The sequence below is a fragment of the Gopherus flavomarginatus genome, chromosome 3 (genome assembly GCF_025201925.1).
Source record: "Gopherus flavomarginatus isolate rGopFla2 chromosome 3, rGopFla2.mat.asm, whole genome shotgun sequence".
NCBI lineage: Eukaryota > Metazoa > Chordata > Testudines > Testudinidae > Gopherus > Gopherus flavomarginatus.
The window spans coordinates 235,614,720-235,633,954 of NC_066619.1; the positions used below are offsets into that span (position 1 = coordinate 235,614,720).

The following is a 19,235-nucleotide window of genomic DNA, read 5'->3' on the forward strand; positions in this document are numbered from 1 at the left end:
AGCACCCAGCATCTCCCATTGAGAATAATGGGAATCTAGAATCTAGACAGACACACACCAGGCTAAACAAGAGCAACATTTGGAAATTTGAGAAGAGAGTGAGTTGCTGGGTGCTGAGTAGTTCTGGAAACCTGGCCACTTCATTTAGGACCTGTTGGGTGCTGAGCTCTTTTGAAAATCTGGCACTTCAAACTTAATTTGTAAAGTATTTTACAATACAGTGAATCAGAAGAAAGGTTGTGTGAGTGTGATGAAATGGCATTCAGATAAAATAGCAACTACAATCATATAAGTACCTAGACAGATGTACTGCAATTAAGCCAATTTCTGCTCTCAGTCACACTTGTGCCTATCTTCCCATCTAGTTTCATACAATGATATCTTATATTGAAGTTACTAGGGTTGCACCATTGTAGCTGACGGCAAAATTGTAGAAAGGGTATGTAATTCAGTAAAATATTGTTTTTAGAGTTAGGTCTGCCTGAACCAAAATCCTAGATCCAAATACCCCTGAACTTTAAAAAAAGTTTGGATCTGAACTTCACTTATGGGCCATCTTCCCTCAGTAATGGTTTCATTGTTTCCCCCTTCTCTCAACTTAATGTCTTCATCCACACCTCCACCTCCCCTTATATCTGCTTTTTTTTATGTGCCAAATAACCATCGCCTCCTAAATCAAAGCCCTCCTTTAAACACACTTCTTCCACCCAGAGGCTCAGTGAGCGCAACTGGTTCTTTTAGAAGGTGGGAATTAAAATAATTGGCAATTATGTAAAATATATATATGCAGGGTGACCAGATAGCAAGTGTGAAAAATCGTGACAGAGGGTGGGGGGTAATAGGTGCCTATGTAAGAAAAAGCCCCAAATATTGGGACTGTCCCTATAAAATCAGGACATCTGGTCATCCTATATATATGCAACTCAGTCTAGGGTTTGAGCTAGATTCTGCTTTGTAATGTGTACATTGGCCATGCATATGCATTCAAAGATAAAATCTAGACTTCAGTGCCACCTGGTGGGTCTTATGCAGAGCTGGCAACACAAATTCACCCACTTCCTGGTTCTCCAGAGAACAGTCCCATACTGAACAATTCATACAGACAGTATTTACCCATCATCTGTCCTTTGAAAGATCACCAGGTTGATACGAAGAATCCTGAGGTCTTCCTTCAATGACTGTCTGAATTCACAGAAACATACCTCATACTTAATATGTGGCCAAAATGTTAGTTGCCCTCTTGTTAAGTGAAAGGAATATTCACATTTTAATCCCATTAATACTTTACATTGTGTTATATCTTCCATTTGTATTTATTTTAGTAATGAAGGCCTAATTCCCAGCAATTATGTAACTGAGAACGAGCGAAATAATTTAGAAGCATATGAGTAAGTACACTTGAAAATGATTATTGTGCCTCCTCCCTGAGAATTGGTTAGGCTTGTACATTTTTAGGGTCTGCTCTTTCAGTCCTTACTAGAAGTCAAGAGGAGTTTGCCTGAGTAACGACTGCAGGACGAAGGCCCTTATTTTTTTTTTATAAATCATCATCCTAAAAATGAATTCACCATTTGTCTTCCAGTTTTCATGATTCTTCTCCATTCAAATCAATGGCTGTTTGCTATGAGACTAGAATGTTATAAACACTGGTAGCTCATATACAATAAATAGGATAACTGCATCTGTTTGCCTAAGTCAAGATGTCACAATCTGGAAGTTTCCTATTTGTGAGCGTTCACAGCCAGATACTATTATACTCTCATCTTTTCCTGTTTTGTACATTTCAATTACTATCCAGTACTGACTTCAACATATTTAAGGTTCATTGACTGGTGAGGAAGAGTAAAATTCCCAAATATTCCAACCAAAGATGGGCCTGAGACACCAAATGTAAATGCAAAATTTCCCAAACTTGTGGGTGTTTATATCCAGGATTTTACTTAATCTCAACTTTAATTACAACAAATGGGAAAAAAATATTGAACGTCATAGGGCTAGACTTAACACCAGTAAAGTTGCCCTCTTTCCCCAACCGCAATCCCATCACATATTCGATTATGAGACACTATATGAGCAAAATTCTATACATTGGACTGTAAACTATGAACTCACCAATTTATCAAAGGCAGAAGACTAGACTCTCTAACAACTCTTATGGCGTGGACAAGAAATCACCACACTTCACATTGTTACTGTGTAGGAATTTTAAAAATAAATTAGAAAGTGAGATCCAGAACACGGGATGGGCACTTTTAAAAATATAACTATGAAACAGGAAGCACTTGTTTTATGAGGAAGCTGATGGGGTTCTTTCACTAGTTAGGGTGAGCTGAGTGATAGTAAATTACTAGTAGAGTTAAAACTGGTTGTGGAACTTTAAATATTTCCAGAATTTCTTACATTTTGATTTTTTTAAACTATGACTTTCTAACATTTTCACTTTACAACATTGTTTTTTTAACCTTAGCTCTGAATTTCCTCATTGATAAATATCTTGCTTTTGTTTGTGTTATTGTTATAACTGAAATGGTCTTATAAAGTTGTTTAAAATCAATATCTGTTGTTTACAACCTTAGATTTATATTAACTAAGTTTTTGGTTTGGGAATAGTATAACGGTTAAGAAGTGTTGCTCTTTACAATAGAGTCAATAAGTATTTTTGTTAAAATAGCTTGAAATCAGAACATAATTTAGCTGTTTTTTCTTGGTCATTTATTGTAGGTGGTACTGTAAAAACATAAACAGAAATCAGGCAGAACTTCTACTACAGCAGGAGGTAATTCAGTTGGTTTATAAATAAACTTTAGTTGTTTGTAAAGTTACCCACAATCTAAATTATTCAGTCAGTATTATAAGATGCATCATGAAGAGTTCAGCAATCAAATCCAGAGCTAACTGTACAATAAGATAGAGTACTTTAAAATGAAGGGATGTCTTGGTGGTCTAAACATCAGGTGTGGAATACCTAGACTCCCTAGAACTTGTTCTGTTTAGGTCTTCTACCTTCTATATTAGATAAACTAAGTTCTATGCAGTTTACTGTGCGTGTCTTTTGGGTGAGACTTTAAAAACTGAAATCTGTCCGCACTGTATGAACTTTAAAAATCTCATGCTTTCTTAGTTAACGTAGAGGTTTGCCGCAGTGTCCTTAACTAAAATTTCTACTCCTCTTACTGTCATGCAGCATGTTGTGTCCCACTTAGTCCTGCCCATAGGCAATTGTGTTTCATTGATCCTATGTTAATATTTTGTGTGAAGCATTGTGGAACGCTTGGGAAGAAAAGTGCATGTCAATATGAAATACAACTGTATCCATGACTTCAAATTGTTACTATTTTAGAGAGAATAACAGAGTTTTGCTCAGGCCAACACAGGGATTGGATAAAATACAGCTCAGCCAGAGAGAGTGCACAGAAATACATAGAATTACAAATGTTAAAGAAGAAAAGGAACAGCACTTATATAATCCACTCTACCACCCTGCTTTACAGTATATTTTCTAGTGATTTGTGTTGTCTAGTTTTCAATGCTCCAAACATGGATCTTCCAGCACTTCCTGCAGGAGAGTATTCAAATATATTTAACTCTGAGAATTTTTCTGATATTCAGTCTAATTTTTCCATTTCCATTTCTTAATTTCATTCCATTATTATTAGTTATAATCCCATGAATCACTCTAAATGATTCTTAGTCACCATGGCATTATCACCCTTCAAATATTTATAGACCCTTCAAATATTTATAGATTTGTGTGTCCTATCTTTAGTTTTGTGTTAACCAAGTCAGATATTTAACTCTGCTCCTCCAGCCAATGGCATGACTGTGACTACAGCACTTCATAGAATCATAGAATGTCAGGGTTGGAAGGGACCTCAGGAGGTCATCTACTTTTAGCTAAGCTACTTAAGCTACACTGTACAGCTAAAGCTTACTGCAAGCTACTACACACGGTTGTGACTACAGGATTTACCTAGGTCACAATCCAGCTAGCCAGAGACCTACCATGCAGATGTCCCACCCACAATTCCCCTTCCACATTCATATGAAGAGAGCTGCCAAGGTTTGTGGCCTTTCTGCTCCTGGTCCCGGTCCCCTGAACAGAAGCACAAAGCACCACAGTGGTTCCACTATATTTTGAGCCTTCCACAGATGCCAAATAGCCATAAAGTTTTAGCTCTTTATTCTTTAAGTTGTTTCAAGGGTCTGTATCGCATTAGAGCATAGTGTAGTATAAACATTCACAGAAGCAGTGGACTGGGTTAAACGTAAATGTTCAATATATTTAAGATGTTAAATATGAGTTATCTTCAACTTACCACTGATAGTCACCTGTATTTTAATGAATAGCAGTGAAATATATCCATGAAGTTATGTCATTCATCTAGTGTACTGAGTGTGTAAGAACATGTACACTATAGCACAAGGAGTCTCCAGACGCAGTGTTACAAACTTAACATACAATATCACTAGGCTTGTGTACTTAGTTCAATAATATAAAGCACTGAAATAGCTCCAGGTAGGAAGAAGACCCCAATAACTAGAAATATAAATAGCTCTATGGCTGTAGAAATTAGGAGGTTAGGTAGAGCTCATTAGAATATTATGTTACTATATAAGCCATGTGTTCTAATATCATAAACCATGCTAGTAAAGTTTGAACAGTTTAAATATCAGTATCCAACAGTCAAAAGGCACCAGTGCTTCTCTTGGATTAAGTAATATCCTTGGAATCACCCAACAGTGATCCACACACAGGTGAATGACTCAGCATTTATCTATTCATATTTACTCTGATGTGTTCTCAGAAAAGTACTTAGCTTCCTGCTGATACAGAGATCTCACCTGCATTTGTACAATACCCAACAACTATTAAGTACATTACCTTATTTTAGAAGTTCCTATTCTTTTAGTCAGACAGTTAAAGGCCACAAGGAACCACCAGATCATCTACTCTGACCTCCTGACCTTTAGCTTCCTTTATAAAACATTCAACAGTCTTTTATAATCAGCTGAATGTCTTATGTGAATTTTCTGTCAAACACAAAAGATAGGATAAACTAAATCTGAATTGCTTTTCAGTCCAAAGAAGGGGCATTTATGGTCAGAGATTCAAGCCAAAAGGGAGCCCTCACAATGTCTGTGTATTCGCGATCTAGCGGGTAAGTGATTGCTGCTCTAAATGGCTAAGAAGACATATCTTAATTACAATTCTGTGTATAAGGAATACTGAAAACCTTGTTCCAGATTACAATCCTTACAGTTAATTAATAGGTAATACTCAATGGAGTAATTTTGCCCCAAAAGTTGCGGGGGGGGGGGGGTGGCGGCGGCGGATGCAAACGTTCCCATGCAGCATGATAAGATCACCTGCATTCTCTGAAACCCAAAATGGTCTAGCATAAGTCCCTTTCATCCATTCAATTACAACAATAAGCAAACAAAACTTACTGTAGCATCTTCTTTCCTCTCTTCCTATGGTGCAGTCCTTGACTGGCTGGCTCCCATGCAATGCTGTAGCAATCTTCACCGAGCGCATTGACCTTCTGCTAAATCTCCAAGCTCTCCTCCTTCCCCTTTACGGGAAATCCCGTTCAGCCTCTCCTGCCCACAAACACCTCCATTGCCTCTTCCCTCTCTTACCAGACTCTCCTCTCTAAGAACCTCCCAATCTCTCCTTTCCCCAAACCTGCCTCATTCCCTCCCTCACCCCAAACCTCTCCTTCACCCCCTCCTCACGCTGCCTCTCTTACCCATCCCCTCAACCATGCCATCTTGTCTCTTTATACAGATTCCCCTCATAGCTGCTCCCTACTACCTGTTTCCCCCATAACCCTGCCCTCCCCTTTGAGTCTGCCCCCTCCATAGCTGTGACCCCAATTTGTGTCTGTCTCCCAAATAGGGTGACCAGATGTCTCAATTTTATAGGAACAGTCCTGGTTTTTGGGTCTTTTTCTTATATAGGCTCCTATTACCCCCCCACCCCATCCCCATTTTTCAAACTTGCTGTCTGGTCACCCTACCCCCAAAGAAGTGTCCCCTCGCTTGTCCCTGCCACCCTGTGGGGAGGAAGGGGAGACAGACGCTGCTGCTGCTCCAGTCCTGCTGCTCCCTCAAGCCCCTGCCAGCTGCTCCAGCTGGGCAAACCCTCAGAGCCAGCAAGGGCAGGGCCTAGGCAAGGAAGGAGGGAAAGTTGCTGTGCACAGTAACCATAGCAGTAGCAGCTCGGAGGACATAGGGCCTCCCTGCTGCCAGGAGGCTGTAATTGCAGTTCTCTGAGGTACAAAACAATGGCACCTTCACCTGCCCATACCTCACCACATATAATCCTGGGCACTGTCTCCCCATCCCACCTTGGGAGAGGGCACCAGCCCCTGTGGGCTCCTGTTCCTGGGAGCAACAACCTCGCCAACCAGGCTGGATCTACCCTGCTCTTACCCTATGGCAAACCCCATAGCAGGTACTTGCATGTTGGTGACTGGGCACCAGCAGCCCCAAATGCCTACTATCCCACTCAATGTTTCAGGGCACTGATTCCTGGAGCTCCCAGCCACTCTGGAGTGATAGCTCCTTCTACACAGGCATCACTGTTCCCCAGCTCCCCCTACTACAGCTACTAGGGACAGGGGAACCAAAGGGTGTGTGGCTGATAAAAAACAAGACTTTTAATGTCTTGGAAAGGTTTACAGATTTCCTGGGACAGCTACCTAAAAAAAGGGATGATCCCAGGAAAACTGAGACAGGTGGCAACCCTATAGAACAGAGGCTTTCAAACTGTGGGTTTCAAAGTGGGTCGCAACCTAATTTTAATTAGGTCACCACCCTGTTTTAATGGGGTTGCCAGGGCTGGTGCTAGACTTGTTGGGGCCTGGGGCCAAAGCCCAAGCCCCACCACCCAGGGCCAAAGCCCAAGCCTGAGGGCTTCAGCCCTGCGGGGCGGGTCTCAGGTTACAGGCCCCTTTCTTGGGGCTGAAGCCTTTGGGCTTTGGCTTTGGCCTTCCCACCCAGGATGGTGGGGCTTGAGCTTTGGCTTCACTCCATCACCTGGAATGGCAGGGCTTGGCCAGGTTCAGGCTTCAATCCCCGCTCCTGGTATCATGTAGTAATTTTTGTTGTCAGAAGGGGGTCGTGATGGAATGAAGTTTGAGAACTATTGCTTTAGACAGCCCTGGAAGAGTGAGAAGGGCTGCTAACAAAGCAGCCTCAAAATTTCTTCTCTACTTCCTAAGCTGCCACCCTTCTTTCCTCTTCAGAGCCAACCAGAATTTGTTGTTGTTATTGGTAGGGTTGCCAACTTTCTACTTGCACAAAATGGAACACCCTTGCCCTGCCACTGCCCTGCCCCTTCTCCGAGGCCCTGCCTCTGGCTCACTCCATCCCCCCTCCCTCTGTCGCTCGTTCTCCCCACCCTGACTCACTCACTCATTTTCACTGGGCTGGCTCAGGAGGTTGGGATGCAGGAGGGGATGAGGGCTCCAGCTGGGGGTGCGGGCTCTGGTGTGGGGCTGGCGATGAGGGGTTTGGGGTGCTGGAGGGTGCTCCAGGCTGATACCGATGGGTTCAGGGGCCAGAAGAGGGATGCAGACTGGGGCAGGGGTTAAGGCCCCAGGGGACGGGAGAGGGATCCATGCAGGCTCTGGGGTGGGGCTGGAGATGAGGGGTTTGAGGTACAGGAGGGTACTCTGGGATGGGACTGAGGGATTTGGAGGGTGGAAGGGGAATCAGGGCTGGGACAGGGGCTTGGGGCATGGGAGGGATCAGGGATGCAGGCTCTAGGCGATGCTTACCTCAAGCAGCTCCCAGAAGCAGCCGCATGTCCCCGCTGTGGCTCCTTGGAATAGATATACGATGATATACAATGACCTCTGACCCAATGGAATACAATTGTATCTAATATTAAAAAAGCAACTATAGACATGACACTACAGCTTATTCACTAAAAGACACTTTTTCAAATATACTGGTCCCCACATAGGCTAATGGTAATAGACCTCACAAATGCTGACTGCTGTTGGCAGTCCTTTGGTGATACATTAGCTCATCTGTTTTGGGAGTGCCTCTGTATTAAGAATTTCTGGTATGAAGTGGGTCAAAGGACCAATTTGATATTGGATGCTAAAATGGATTTCATTCATAGATTCATAGACTCTAGGACTGGAAGGGACCTCGAGAGGTCATCGAGTCCAGTCCCCTGCCCTCATGGCAGGACCAAATACTGTCTAGACCATCCCTGATAGACATTTATCTAACCTACTCTTAAATATCTCCAGAGATGGAGATTCCACAACCTCCCTAGGCAATTTATTCCAGTGTTTAACTACCCTGACAGTTAGGAACTTTTTCCTAATGTCCAACCTAAATCTCCCTTGCTGCAGTTTAAGCTCATTGCTTCTTGTTCTATCATTAGAGGCTAAGGTGAACAAGTTTTCTCCCTCCTCCTGATGACACCCTTTTAGATACCTGAAAACTGCAATCATGTCCCCTCTCAGTCTTCTCTTTTCCAAACTAAACAAACCCAATTCTTTCAGCCTTCCTTCATAGGTCATGTTCTCAAGACCTTTAATCATTCTTGTTGCTCTTCTCTGGACCCTCTCCAATTTCTCCACATATTTCTTGAAGTGCGGTGCCCAGAACTGGACACAATACTCCAGCTGAGGCCTAACCAGCGCAGAGTAGAGCGGAAGAATGACTTCTCGTGTCTTGTTTACAACACACCTGTTAATGCATCCCAGAATCATGTTTGCTTTTTTTGCAACAGTATCACGGATATATTCCTGATACCTGGAGATTACCTGGTAACAAGGCAGCATGGTTCCAACATGCAGCTTTGGTGGCTAAAAAATTAATCCTTGAAAAATGCAAAAGTTGATCCCCACCAAATATTGATGCCTGTCTCTGTAATATGGATGATACAGCTAATAAATGACTAACATTCCACAGAAATTCAAAGCAATTTGGACTGCCTTTTTAGGTGTCTATGATTAACGTAAACCCTGAAGATAGATATGACGCTTCCCACCCCCAACCTTTGCCCTAACCCCCTTTAATTCCTCTGTGTATTGTGATTAACCTGAAATTTTGGTATAGTGGTTGTATTTGGAAAAATTAATAATTTAAAAAAAAACAGTAAAGATGAGAGGAGGTGGAACAGGGGCAAAAAGCAATGAAGAAAAAAGAGGGATGGGTAGAAGAAATAAAAGAAAGAATAAAATAAAATGAAAAAAGGTCCCTTGACTGCCTTTGGGGAAATAGGAAATTTGGGACTTGGACCATTTTTTATGGATTAGTTTTTTAACTCTTTGGAAGGTGCTCATATACCTGGTGATGCATATCATTAGAAAAGCCTTGATAGATGCAAGGAAACTAGACCATTACGTAGTTTACCTAGTGTATCATTCAGGTAATTTCTATAGGTACAGTGATAAGTAGTGGTACATTAGATACAGGTTTTATAACAAGTGCTTGGACCACAGAGAAACTGGAAGGATCATGCAAGGACATCAGTGACAGTGAATGGGGCTGATGCCATCATATGTTCTCCTGGAGTGACAGAGTAGTAAGGTGGCAACAGCATTTGGACTCCCTGAAATTTGAAAATTGAGGTTTAGCAAAAACACAGAAGAAGAAATTACAGGAGTTGAGATACAAGGTGCAGGGGGGGGAGTTGAGAAAGTAATGTATTAAAGAATGAATAAAGATTTCAGCAAACATAGGGCATTTGTATCTATTTGTACTCTCTCCTAGGTATGGGCAGTGGCACCTGAATTTATGGAAGTGTTCCCTATATCTATTACTCCCATAATGCAAGAAGAGGTACAATCTCAGAGGATATATATTGATAGAATAGTAGCCGATTTTTCATATAGGTTACAAATTCTAATCCTGTTGAAGTCAATAGTAAAAACCACTCTGGTCTCCGAGATACCATGATTTGGCCATCAGAGACATCTAGGATGTCAAAATGTTTTAGTCAGTGGTGGGCAACCTGCAGCCCATCTGGGTAGTCTACTGGCGGGCCGCCAGACAGCTTGTTTACATTTGCATGGCCGCTTGTAGCTCTCAGTGGCCAGAGTTTGCCGTTCCCGGCCAATGGGAGCTGCGAGAAGAGGCGGCCAGCACATCCCTGCAGCCTGCGCTGCTTCCTGCAGCTCCAATTGGCCAAGAACAGTGAACCACAGCCACTAGGAACTACAGGCGGCCATGCAAATGTAAACAAACTGTCTGGTGGCCTGCCAGTGGATTACCTTGATGGGCCGCAGGTTACCCACCACTGGTTTTAGTAAATGACTGTAGAATGGTTACAAAAGGGATGTCTGCTGTAGGGAGGAAAGGGAGCAGAGAAGTTTTTGGCTAGCATCCCTGGCTCCCAAAAGTTCTATTTCTTTATTTTATAGATTTCTTTAATTCTGATCCCATAGGTCTCATGCCCAGAGGTGAGAGAGGTATTCAGATAAGCTGTTTTTTTCCCCTGAAACATTATCCCAACCATAATTCTACAAAGCAATTTTAAACAGGAAAATTGTATTTCCTCCCGATAGATTTTATTGTGTAAGAGTAATTCTTGTCCAAAATATTATTTAAATCAGACAACTTTATATGATCAAAATATGGTTTATTTTCAAGTAACTGATGTTTTGTTAATTTCAGAAGCCACAGTGGAAATATCCGACATTATCAAATTAAGCAAAACCATTCAGAACAATATTATGTAGCAGAAAAGCACCTCTTTCCATCCATTCCTGAACTCATCCAGTATCACCAGCATAATGCAGCAGGTAACAGCAGCTAAGCAAATAAGGATTTAATACTGATGATGATTGGAAGCTCATTGCAGATACGACTTTGAGAGCTCAGAAATAACCCTTCCTGGAATCAAGTTCTGTCTTTTTAAAAAGAGACAGGTTTGCAAAATGTTGAAGAGAAAAGTTCAGTTTCTTAGCCTATCCCTTGTGCCAAATCAGTAGTTTTGTACTGTGCAAAAACTAGGGTTGAGTCTATATCCACCTGTTGCCTCTTGTCTTTTATTTAGAGTGTAAGTTCCTGGGAGCAGGGATGATCTTTTTGTTCTGTGTTTGAAGAACTCTTAGCACAATGCAGTCCTGATCCATCACTAGAGCTCTAAAGTGCTACCGTAATAAAAATAATAAATAATTACTACTAATAATAATAAACAAGCTAAATCCTGTGAACTTTTGAAAACTGCATAATGTATTTGTCCTTCTACCTATTAACTTATCTGGCAGGCTGCAAAATGCCAGTGTTCTCACCCTATCCATCCAAGGACTGAGTATGCTTTTCCCTCCGTTACTCCTTTTCAACAGGGCTACATCTGAACAAGTTGTAAATAATATAGAAAAAAGTAACTCCAATGGGTAAGAATGTGGAAAACAAAATAGGTTTTGTTTTAGGAAGCTAAGATGGATGCATAGGATAACGGCATAATTGTTCTAAAGAATTTTATCACTTTGTCACCCATAGGTCTCATCACCCGCCTCCGACATCCAATTGGATCAATGGGAAGTTGTTTACCAGCAACGGCAGGATTTAGTTACGGTAAAGTAAGAAGTATTGTTTTGGTAGAGTTTTAGGTATCTTCCTAGGTTTTTATATCATGCTCATCATCTTGGTATCTGAGGTATGCTAAAGAAATTATCCCTGTAATAATTAATATATAAAAACACATGTCCATCAATAGGAATTATCCATTTCTCATTCAGGATCCAAAACTCAGTGAAATACCTGACTGGGCATGTATCATTTTAGAAGAATTGTCTCATTCACATTACTAGCATTGCTTCTAAATTTCCTCACATTTTGTAAACAAAGACCCAAGACTCCATAGCCTTTTAAGGGCCATTGGATCCTATTTGAATGTATAGACAATTGATGTTAATGTTAATTGTGATCAAGACTGTTCTTGCCAACAATGCAACTAGTAGAAATAGGAGTGGCATTTCACAGTGAATAAAAGAGCAATACAAATAATTTTGGTTTATATAGGATAGTAAATGAAGTTCACCTTGCCAGTGAACACACATCCAGAATGTGTGCCTCCAAAAGTGCATGCTGGGAATTAATATATTTAATATATTTCCTAGAACTACTACTTGTGGAAGGCAAAAATCATTGTGGATGTCACAATAGAGCCAGCTAAACAATATTATCACATCACTGTCTGGAGATGGACAAGAGTGATGGACAACGCATACTGAAGTGCTCTTATGATGTTCTCAGATGTAGTGGATAATTAAATATCTGTCCTACCTTCAAGGCCCAACATTCCTGTGTTAGGTGATTATCCCATATCTCACATAATAGGGATGGTGAAAATTTTCATAGCAAATAATAGGTAATGGATGATATTAACAAACAATGATTATTTGTTCTGTGTATATACTGCAAAGGATGGGGCATTTTTCCTGCACCATAAATAAGGGTTAGGGCAGCTGTCATGCACCGTGCTATTATAACATGTTGAGCTCACTTTCACAGAGAAGTGGAAGATAAACCCATCTGAGCTGACTTTCATGAAAGAAGTTGGGCGTGGCCAGTTTGGAATCGTTCAGCTGGGTAAATGGAGAGCCCTTGTCAAAGTTGCCATTAAGGCAATCAATGAAGGTGCAATGTCTGAAGATGATTTCATTGAGGAAGCTAAAGTCATGATGTAAGTTCAATGGCTCTTTTGTGCCTGGTGGAAAGGGTTAAACTGAGATGTAATAAGAAACAAATATAGTCAAAGATGTTTTTGTAAGGTTTATTATTTGATGAGTATTATCATTGTGCTTGACATTGTACAATGCACAGAAGACAACACAGACCATGCTCCATGATGTCAAGTATCAGAGGGGTAGCCGTGTTAGTCTGGATCTGTAAAAGCAGCAAAGAATCCTGTGGCACCTTATAGACTTAACAGATGTTTTGGAGCATGAGCTTTCGTGGGTGAATACATGCATCTGATGAAGTGGGTATTCACCCACGAAAGCTCATGCTCCAAAAGGTCTGTTAGTCTATAAGGTGCCACAGGATTCTTTGCTGCTTTTAAATGCTCCATGAGTTTACAATTAAAATTGTACTAACTTCATAGTACACACACATTGTACACTAGATGAAACACTGTATCTTTAGGTCACCTCCATTTTGAATTGAAGGCTAAGTAGGGAGAGTACACTGATAGCTGCTCCTTCCATCTAGTCAACTGCGCAAAGCCAGGCATAATCTAGTTTGGGAAGACAAGGAATTGAAAGGTCCAATCTGGAGACAGTGCCTGATTATTATATTTAATTTCTCAGTGGACTATCACTGAAAGAATTCATACAGATGGGTGATTTAAGGAAGGATTTGAATTAAGAAATGGTAGTACAGTAACTCCTTACTTAACATTGTAGTTATGTTCCTGAAAAATGCGACTTTAAGTGAAACGATGTTAAGCGAATCCAATTTCCCCATAGGAATTAAAGTAAATCAGGTGGTTAGGTTCCAGGGAAATTTTTTTCACCAAAAGACTATAATACACACACACACACACACACACACACACACACACACACACACACACACACACACACACACACACACACACACACACACACACACACACACAGAATACGTTTAAACAAACAATTTAGTACTGGTACACAGTGATAATGATTGCAAAGCTTGGTTAAGGTGGAGGAGTCAGGGTGGGATATTTCCCAGGGAATGCCTTACTGCTAAATGATGAACTAGCAATTGGCTGAGTCCTCAAGAGTTAACTCTCACACTCTACAAGGCAGCAGGAATGGAGAGATGAGAGACAGCATCGCAGACAGAGACACACACTGTGTGAATGTGAGAGAGAGATGCACATTTCCCCTTTAAGTACGCTGACCCTACTCTTAAGTACACTGCCTTGTTAATTAGATCAGCTTGCTGAGACTGCAGCTGCTGCCAGCAAACTCACTCCATCCTGAGCCCTGTGTGTCCCCCCTGCTCTATGGAAGTTGGGATAAGTGGGGTGCAGGAGCAGGGACGAGGAGGACACCCTGACATTAGCCACCCTCTTCCTCCCCGCACAGCAAGCAGGAGTCTCAGGAAGCAGCTCCAAGGCAGGGGGCAGGAGCAGCACACGGCAGTGCGGGGAGGGACAGCTGAACTGCTGGCAATTGACAGCCTGCTGGGCAATTGACAGCCTGCTGGGCAGCTGCTACACAGGGAACTTAGGGGAGCGGGGAGCTGATAGGGGGGCTGCCGGTCCACCCTGGTTCCAAGCCTCCACCAGCTAACTCCAACAGGCTGCTCTTCCTGCAAGCAGTGGACAAAGCAGGCGGCTGCCAAATGACGTTAGAAGGGAGCTTTGTGCAACTTTATACGAGTATGTTCCCTAATCGATCAGCAACGTAACAAGGAAACAACGTTAACGGGGATGACTTTAAGTGAGGAGTCACTGTAGATGATATAACTGGTCCTATGTCCATTGCAGTTTAATACAATGTATCATCCTAATAATCAAAACTGCTTTAACTGTTCCGTGGCAAGTGTCTAGTTACTGAAATGCACCTTGTTAACAGGAAATTATCCCACCCAAAGCTGGTACAGCTTTATGGAGTGTGCATACAGCATAAGCCTCTCTACATAGTGACTGAGTTCATGGAAAATGGCTGCCTGCTCAATTACCTTCGGCAAAGACAAGGGAGGCTTAACAAAGGAATGTTACTAAGCATGTGCCAGGATGTCTGCGAAGGGATGGAGTATCTAGAAAGAAATAGATTTATTCATCGTGATTTAGTAAGTACAGCAGGCCCTCTGTAATTTGCAGTGACAGTAACAAAATACAAGTCATTACACTTTATGGGCACTCATGTATTTTGTAAGTGTTGTTTAACTACTGCAGGATCCAATGGACCAACAGTGTGTTATTTTGAGGAATATATCTGTATTGTTGTATTCTGACAGTGAAACATTTCTGATGCTCATTCATTTTTATTGCGGTTTGTGGATTTTGTAACATTATATTTAAGGTATTAACCCTTACAATGTGCATATGTGTGTGGTGTGCTGCATAAATTAATGTATTTAAACTGCTTGCTGTAAATGTTCTGAAGTTCTGTAGGCAATTGCTGCTGTTGAAAATTCACATGTTATTTACTGTATTACAACTCCCTTTAAACAAAAGGTATTCATTAATGAAGAGTTAAAGAATACTTAGTGACTGAATAGAGTGAGAAAAAGTAACAGTGTTATCTTAGAGTGATGTCCAAATATTGTGTTGTCTTAACATCTCCTTATCATCAACATGTGCTACAACACAGACATCTTAGTGTAACATCAGAACATCCTGCCAAAACTATTTTGGCTCAGTTTTAGCTTTGCTTTAGTTTGGCATTGTTTGATGTGAGACATCTAGAGGAACATTTACGAATAAGAACAATGAGGAAGTAATATAATATTTTTTATTGGACTGACTTCTGTTGGTGAAAAGAGACTATTTCAATTATACAGAGCTCTTCTTCAGGTCTGGGAAAGGTACTCAAAGTATCACAGCTAAATACAAGATAGAACAGATTATTTAGCAAAAATGGTTAACACATATTGTAAGAGACCATACATAGTGAAGTGGCCCCTTAACACCTTTACAATCATAGGACAAAAATGTGGGATTAGTGGGTTACAGATTGTTGCAATAAGCCATAAATCCAGTGTCTGTATTAAGACCATGATTTTTAATATCTAGCAAAGTTATGAATTTAAGCTCCCTGGCTCATCTTTTGAGGTGTTGTGCAGGTTTCCTTTGAGGACGAGGATGAAAGAGGTCAGATATGGAGTGATCATTTTGTGAAAAATGTTCACCAACAGGTGATATGAAGTTTTTGTCTTTGATCATTTTTCTGTGTGAATTTGTTTGAGAGCATAGTGATTGTCTGGTTTCACCCACATAGTTGTTATTGGGGCATTTAGTGCACTGGATGAGAGACACCACATGCTGTGATAGGCATGTGTGGGACCCATGGATATTGAAAGGCGTGTTGTTGGGAGTATTCAATACAAAATTTAGTCTCTCTGATATCCTGGGACAAATATGGCTACAATAACACTGCAAACTGTATGAGTAAAGTACTAGCGAGCTGTTGCAATTTTTCTGAGGATGCTTTAGTTAGATTTCAGATATGTTTTTCTCATTTTCCTGCAGGCTGCAAGGAACTGTTTAGTCAATGCCAAGAATATAGTTAAAATATCTGACTTTGGAATGACAAGGTATGCAACAATTGTGTATAAAAACAGTATTGAATCTTAACTACACTGGAAATATTTTCAACTAGCAATAATGAGGCCTTGAATTAACCTCCTAGCTTGCAAACTGCCAGTACCAGTTATTTTGCATGTAGGTACTGCCAATGGAATTGCCTCTCATCTCTTTGATTCCCTTGTACTTTGGTGCACACACTAAGGAGCACATTTTCTAAAAGTTACCCCTATTTGAGCATACATAGATCCCTGCATGTGCATTCTTCAAGCATTAATACTTTGCTCACAGGTATTATAATCTTTCAGCTGCTCAAGCAGTTTAGTGTTGGAAAAGTGCATGCAATGGTGTTTGCGCACAAATTTATGCACACACAAAGGTTGGGTTGAGGGCCCTTTTAAAATATGCTTTTATCACAGTGTCTGATACTAAACGCTTTTAGCTAAGACACTCTTAGCACAGCTCCTATGGGCTTGTCTAGAAGGACTCACCCTTCCAGTACACCTGGCAGGGCTGTTGCATGCACATCATGAAGGTTCCCATTCAAGCCTCATCTGCAAGGCTGTCTGTGTGGTGGGGGGAAGGCGGGTAGAGAGAAGCAAAAGGGGCAGTTTGCTCTGGGCCCCACATTTGAGGGGGTCCCAAAACCAAGTGGCATTGCAACCTGGCCACACCTTTGTCATGATGGAGAGGTGGCCAGTCCAAAGCTAAGCGGAGCTGTGATGCCCTGTGCCAGGTTGCAATGACCAGAGTGGGGAGCTGGGACAGAAGCCACTGCTGCAGGGTGAATGCGGGGGCAGGCTTGCTTTCCAACCCTGCTGCCTCAATTTTTGGAAGGGTGGCAGGCCTGAGTTTCAGATTTTGCTCTGGGCCCCCCAAAAGCCCATCTGCAATAATATGCAGGACTCACATACCTACAGGTAGCCTTGAAACTAGGTAGAGGATTTCACTAACAAGTTGTTTATGTCATGGTCTCCTGCCACTCATTGTTAGGTACAACAAATTCTATTTTAAAAGAGACAGAATAATTAATTTATTATTGACTTGCTTGCAAAGAGTCCAGGGACTACTTCTAGTACTGCATAATCAGGGGAATTTAATTACACCTCTCTTGGTGAATCTCATAGGCCAGGGATGGCCAACCTGAGCCTGAGAAAGAGCCAGAATTTACCAATGTGCATTGCCAAAGAGCCTCAGTAATAAGTCAGCAGCCCCCCATCAGCTCCCCTGCCCCCCACTCCCAGCGTCTCCCATGCACTAGCAGCCCTCTCCACACCTCCTGACATAGATGCCAACTGCATGGGTGCTCCGGGACTGGAACAGGTGCTCCACACCCAGCAGCAGCCAAGTTCCCCCCATTTCACCTCCTTTCCCCCCTGCCCAAGCGTGCCACATCCTTGCCTCCCTCCCCGCCACCTAACAGCTGTTTGGCAGTGCTTAGGACTTTCCAGGAGGGAGGGGGAGAAGTGGGGATGCAGTGCACTCAGGGAGGAGACAGAGAAGAGGCAGGGCAGGGGCAGTGACTTTGGAGAAGGGGTGGAATGGGGGTGGGGCGAGGGCAGTGCAAGGGTGGGAAGAGGTGGTGCAGAGGCGGGGCCAGGGGGTCTAGCACCCACTAAGCGGAGGGGAAGTCGGTGCCTATGCCTCCCGATCAGCTGTTTTGTGGTGTGGAGGCTTGAGGGGGGGGAGGAGGGAGGAGTGAAGTCACAGCAGGCTCAGGGGAGGGGGCGGGAAGGGGTGGAGTGGGGGCAGGGCCTCTGGCAGGGCCAGGGTTGAGCAGTGAGCACCCCCCAGCACATTGGAAAGTTGGCATCTGTAGCTCCAGCCCTGGAGTCGGTGCCTGTACAAGGAGCCGCATATTAACTTCTGAAGAGACGCATGTGGCTCTGGAGCCACAGGTTGGCCACTCCTGTCATAGGTTGTGTTGGCATTTATTAGGACGTGTCCATGTGCAATTCAATTCACACATTTAATATAAAGCTTTTTACTCACATGATTTATGTGTATATCATGTATGATATGATTTGGTATACATTATTTTCTAAGGGATTTTCACCATTTTATTTAAAGTCAATGACCAAAAAAGTGCTACTGTACTTCTCACTGATCTATCTGGGTATTTACATCATACTTATCTCTGTGGTATCTGAATGCTTAGTTAACTGTGGCGGTAAACATACAGAATTCTGCTGACAGAAAAGTTAAGCACACATGGCTAACAGTGAATCTTGTTTGAATTAATCCAGAGTTCTGACAGCAGGAAATCACAGATTACAGATTATGAACCTGATTCTTCATTCATTTATGCAAGTATAAATCACATGTAACTCCATTAAAGACAATGGAGTTGTTATTATAAAACAGGTATAAAGTGTTAGGAGAATCATAGTATGTGCCTCACTGGTATGGCAGCTGGTATCAATGAGATCTGGGAAGCGCAACATCTAAAAAAAATGTGCCAGAACATCTTTGTGAATACTGGTAAGGCATAATCTTTGTCTTTAATCCACTCTGGAATTCTTAGAAGTAACAGATATTTCCATATGGGCACAATATTTCTGGAAGTGTTTTTTATATATTAATATATCATCTAAGGATATGTCACCTAAAACGTTTACCCAATACTTTAGATTAAATATATTGTTACCTGGTTTCTTTAGATATGTTCTAGATGATGAATATATTAGCTCTTCGGGTGCCAAATTTCCAGTCAAATGGTCATCTCCTGAAGTTTTTCATTTCAACAAGTACAGCAGCAAGTCTGATGTCTGGTCATTTGGTGAGTGGGTCAGTTTAAACTAATTTGCAACACATCACTTTGCTCATAAAAACTGAGGCATATAACTTTTATAGTAAATTATTTGTTGCACAGTTACAACTATCTTGAGTTTTAATGAGTCAGTTTCATGCTAACAATCTTGTCTAAATTGCAAGAGACTGCCCATTTTGAATAAAGCAGTGCTTCTTGGGTGGGATAGGGAAGCAGGAGGCCACAGTCCAAAACTGAGAGGATGGAATA

At 41.8% G+C, this 19,235-nt stretch overlaps 1 protein-coding gene across 1 annotated transcript in view; it reads left to right on the forward strand.

Moving 5' to 3' along the window:
- Nucleotides 1-19,235, forward strand: part of TXK (TXK tyrosine kinase) — a 38,540-nt gene that overhangs the window by 14,743 nt on the left and 4,562 nt on the right. The window contains exons 5-13 of the mRNA XM_050947771.1: nucleotides 1,323-1,388; nucleotides 2,722-2,776; nucleotides 5,080-5,159; nucleotides 10,645-10,772; nucleotides 11,476-11,550; nucleotides 12,490-12,661; nucleotides 14,544-14,760; nucleotides 16,163-16,227; nucleotides 18,877-18,995. Of these exons, the coding sequence (XP_050803728.1) occupies nucleotides 1,323-1,388; nucleotides 2,722-2,776; nucleotides 5,080-5,159; nucleotides 10,645-10,772; nucleotides 11,476-11,550; nucleotides 12,490-12,661; nucleotides 14,544-14,760; nucleotides 16,163-16,227; nucleotides 18,877-18,995 (977 nt within the window). The remainder of the gene's footprint in view (nucleotides 1-1,322; nucleotides 1,389-2,721; nucleotides 2,777-5,079; nucleotides 5,160-10,644; nucleotides 10,773-11,475; nucleotides 11,551-12,489; nucleotides 12,662-14,543; nucleotides 14,761-16,162; nucleotides 16,228-18,876; nucleotides 18,996-19,235) is intronic.